The sequence below is a fragment of the Octopus bimaculoides genome, chromosome 11 (assembly GCF_001194135.2).
Source record: "Octopus bimaculoides isolate UCB-OBI-ISO-001 chromosome 11, ASM119413v2, whole genome shotgun sequence".
Lineage (NCBI taxonomy): Eukaryota > Metazoa > Mollusca > Cephalopoda > Octopoda > Octopodidae > Octopus > Octopus bimaculoides.
In genome coordinates, this window is record NC_068991.1 from 54,705,437 (window position 1) to 54,710,074 (window position 4,638).

Sequence of the window (4,638 nt, forward strand, 5' to 3'; positions counted from 1 at the left end):
ATATATATATATATATATATATATACATACATATATATATATATATGCATTTGCTGTCAATGGATGGACAAATAAAACAATTTCATATTTTTATATGGAGTTTGGATACGACTTCTATTTATATGTATTTCAATTAATCATGTAACAAATAATTTGGTTAATGAACAGGGCTTCAGAATTGCATATATTCATATATAGGAGCGCCACGATATATGTATGTATGTATGTATGTATGTATGTATGTATGTATGTATACATACATATATGTGTATGTATACATACATATATGTGTATGTATATATGTATATATATATGTGAATGTATATATGTATGTATGTATGTATGCATGCATGCATGTATGTATGTAGTGTGTGTGTGTGTGTGTGTGAATATTATTTATTTGTTGTCACTTAAACTCTTACTTTTTGGCTTATTGTACAAAGACTATATTTTATTATATTCTTTCCTTAGGCTTGAGCGCTTCCTTGAGAAGGCCCGAAGTGTCCTTGATTACTTTAAACCTTACTTGGGCAGAATAGAGATCATGGGTAGTGCCAACAGAATTGAACGTATTTATTTTGAGATCAAACAGTCACAGATTGACCAATGGGAAAAACCTCAAATCAAGGTAAATAAAGATTACTTCTTTTGATTTTGTTAACCCTTTTCCATTCAAGTAACTTTCCTTTATAAAATATTTTTCTTTAGATTTATACATCCACACCGCAACATTCTTCTATATATAAGATGTTTTTCCTATTAGGAATTCTTCAAACAGAGAATCAAATAATAAAAATGATAATATAATGTATAATGTCCAACCCATGTCAGCATGGAAAGCAGACGTTAAACAATGATAATGATGATTTGATTCTCAGTCTGAAGAATTTCTAAAAGGAAATTTCTTACATATTTATTTAACATATACAACTTTGCAAGTCCTACTTCTGCTCATGATTAGAGATGCACATATCGTTAGCCACTTAGGGACATGCTCAACTGGTTCAGGTCAAACAATTGACAAGCAAATCTGTGCTATTTAACAGAATATTTACTGTAACCCATCTTTTATACCAAGATGAAACAATGTACATGATAACACTTCCAATCAGTTAGGATGAGAAGCCATGAAGGCCACTACCTGGTACTGCATCAGGGTATTATTATTATTATTATTATTATTATTATTATTATTATTATTATTATTATTATTATTATTATTATAGTCAGACTGACACCTGCAACCACATGGTTAAGAAGCAAGCTTAATAACTAACTAAGCAAGAATGAAAATAAAAATACCTGCTATCGTAGAAGTCAAAACAATAATTCTTTCTAATTTTCAACACAAGACCAGCAATTTGGAGGGGACAAGAAGTTAATTATATCAACCCTTGTATTCAGCTAGTTTTTATTTTATCAACCCCAAAAGGATGAGAGGCAAAGTCAAAATAAAAATATTATAGGTACTGAAAGTCCTTTGTTAAGTGGTTATGTATTTCTAAAACAATATACTACTGCCTTTTGTAAAACTAGCTAATATTAAATAATAGACTCAGCAATATTTAGTTAAGTGGTAATGTAGCTATTTTTAAAACTGGAGCTGATCCATAAATTCAGTTTGTCATCTGTATTTGACAATATTAAATACTTCCACACTCCTCCAATCAGTATACTGATTTCAAGTTTTGGCAAAAGGCCAGCAATTTTGGGGAGTGGGTGTGTCGATTTCATCAACCCCAGTGCTCAACTGATATTTATTTTATTGACCCCGAAAGGATGAAAGGCAAAGTCGACCTTTCTGGAATTTGAACTCAGAATGTAAAGATGGACAAAATACTGCAAGCATTTTGCCAGTGTGCTAAGAATTCAGCCAGCTTACCACCGTGACTGCATATTAACATACTGATTTCAAATTTTGGTACAAGGCCAGCAATTCTGGGCAGGGGATAAGTCAATTACATTGATCCCAGTGTTCAACTGGTACTTAGTTTCTATACCCCAAAAGGATAAAAGGTGAGATTGACTAAGCATTTTGCCTGGCATGTTAACGATTTTGCCTACACTGTAGTTTAGTCTTTAGATTACTCCTCAAACTGAAATAACCACATCACCTATACAGAAATATTTTAGAGTTTAGACCTAATTTTATTTCAAATGGTTACTACCTGCTAGTCTTTAATTAGTTCAAATCATCAACTTTATTTAACATCGTGGGCCATGCTGGCATGGGTTGGCCAGCTTAACAAGATTCCATGGGTCCAAGGACTGCATCATACTCTTGTGTCTGCCTTGGCATAGTTTATACCACTGGATGCCCTTCTTAATGCCAACCACTTTATAACGTGTACTGGGTGATTTTTTTTTTTATTTTGTGTACCACCAGCACAAGTAAGGTTGCTATGCAGCTCACAAGACTATATAATGCAGGAAGCTTTATGCTAGGAATGGGGGCGAGTAGGTTCTCGTTGTAGAGTAGCTACATGGCTACTCACATATCAAAGAAAGGGGGAGAATGCTCAACAGGAGTTGCAAAGAGATAAATATAAAAAGTGGTGATGAAGTGGCCAGGTGGCTCCTCAAAATATGAGCTGGATAGAAGTAACTTGGGACAGAGGAGCTAGGATCGTGGGAGGTAGGGGGAGGTTGGGGGATGCAAAAAGTGTATGTGGGAGCAAGAGCTGGGGAGATTGGAAAAGAGGAGGTAGGTCACAACTTTAAAGATTGGGTGGGTCTGACGGTCACAACAATAATATTTCATCATCTAATTAGTTGAATCAACTAGATATAGATGCCTGACATTTAACCTTTTCATTGTGGGAATCAGTTATATCTGTTACCCTTAACTGTGGAAAGCAATTTTATATACCAATTTATCTTTAGTTGAAGATTGTCATGCTTGAAGCTAGTTTTTATTGATATATGTCAAGTTTATTAAAGCAATGAGACTTGCATAAAATACAGATTCTATTATTTATTTATTTATTTTTTTTGGTAGATGCTTAACATCGTTACTAGAATAAGCATAAAATTTAATTTCACAGTTAAAAAGTTAATGAAATTATGTAAATAGGACAGTAAAAGGATAAACAGCCATCCTGTCATTACTTGTAAGGGCTAATATGCTTTATATTCTTCACACTTATCTTAAATGTTTTTTCTTCTTTATTATCCTAGGAATCTAAACGATCATTTTTGCACAGCGTGATCAATGAGGGAGGAGATAAAGAAAAACTGGAAAGTTTTGTCAACTTTTGTGAAGACACAATCTTTGAGGTAAGGAAGGACTTGCCAATGTTTTTTTTGTTATCAATATCATTTTTTACCTTCATTATCATCATCATCATCATCGTTACATTTTTTCCCATCCTTCTTTATATCATTACCATTAATAATGCTATCGTTATTGTCATTCTCATTATAATCATTATGAAAGCACATGACCGAGTGGTTAGGGTGTTGTATTCATGATAGTAAGATCGTGGTTTCAATTTCCAGACCTGGCAGTGCATTGTGTTCTTAAGTAAAGTACTTCATTTCATGTTGCTCTTGCTGACTCAGCTCTAAATGAGTAAACCCTGCAATAAACTGACATCCCATTGATGGGCAGTGCCGTGAACTAAGTCACTTATGTGCCATGAAAATGAAAAAACTGCCTGATGAGTCATAGAACTCAAGAGAGAACACACTTATTATTATCATTATAAATGATACACATAATATCAATTCGTAGTGAAAGGTAAAAAGATTTAATTTCTATATGAAATTTTAGACTGATGTATATATTGTTCTTATTATTAATATTATGACATATTGAATAAAAACATTAATTCATAATATTGTTTTAGACTTCAAATTGTATCTATTTAAAGATTAAAATATAGAAGTTCATATTCTAAGAATTGATACCCTAGATCTAAGTATTTAAGGAGTGGGATGTAGATTTTCCTGTAAGTCAGACTTCATAGCCCTGCCAGACAAAATGGAAAAGGTGTTGTCCCGGAGGACGGTGAAGGAGATGCAGTGGAACTCATGGGACTTGCACTTGTAGACAGACATTTCTGCCCCTATAGCAGTGAACAAGAATATGGTCCAGAGGCCAAGAACACCAGAGGTCTCCACTACCACAGGCTTCACCATAAACCTGTTAGAGAGAATTTGTTTCCATTTCTTGCTGAGTGCCTTTCCGACAGCTAAGGCAAAGAAACTCACTGTATACATTGATAGGCCATTAAAATAAATGCACCAGAGTGCTCATTTACAAAATCAAATAAAGTTATGTAGAAAAATAATTTACTATATGGAATGTAATTGTTCTTATGGCAACAATGCTTTTCTCAGCACCTGTGAAGTACCAGTCAAAACAATCTTCTGCATTTCTTGCAGAGGCCAGGAATCATTCTCAAATAATTTTCAGTTCCTTTTTTAATCATTCCTAGTGCTCCTACAATCACTGGTATTGTAATGACCTTGAGATGCCACATGTATTATTATTATTATTATTATTATTATTATTATTATTATTATTATTATCATTATTATCATCATCATCATCATCATCATCATCATCATCATCATCATCTTCATCATCATCACCATCACCATCACCATCACCACCACCACCACCACCACCACCAC

At 33.5% G+C, this 4,638-nt stretch overlaps 1 protein-coding gene across 16 annotated transcripts in view; it reads left to right on the forward strand.

The window, feature by feature from the left end:
• LOC106881762 (ryanodine receptor 2) overlaps window positions 1–4,638 on the forward strand; it is a 381,060-nt gene that overhangs the window by 348,760 nt on the left and 27,662 nt on the right. For all 16 annotated transcript variants that reach the window (XM_014932251.2, XM_014932252.2, XM_014932258.2 and 13 more), the window contains 2 exons: window positions 472–628; window positions 3,178–3,276. In XM_014932251.2, coding sequence (XP_014787737.1) covers window positions 472–628; window positions 3,178–3,276 — 256 coding nt within the window. The remainder of the gene's footprint in view (window positions 1–471; window positions 629–3,177; window positions 3,277–4,638) is intronic.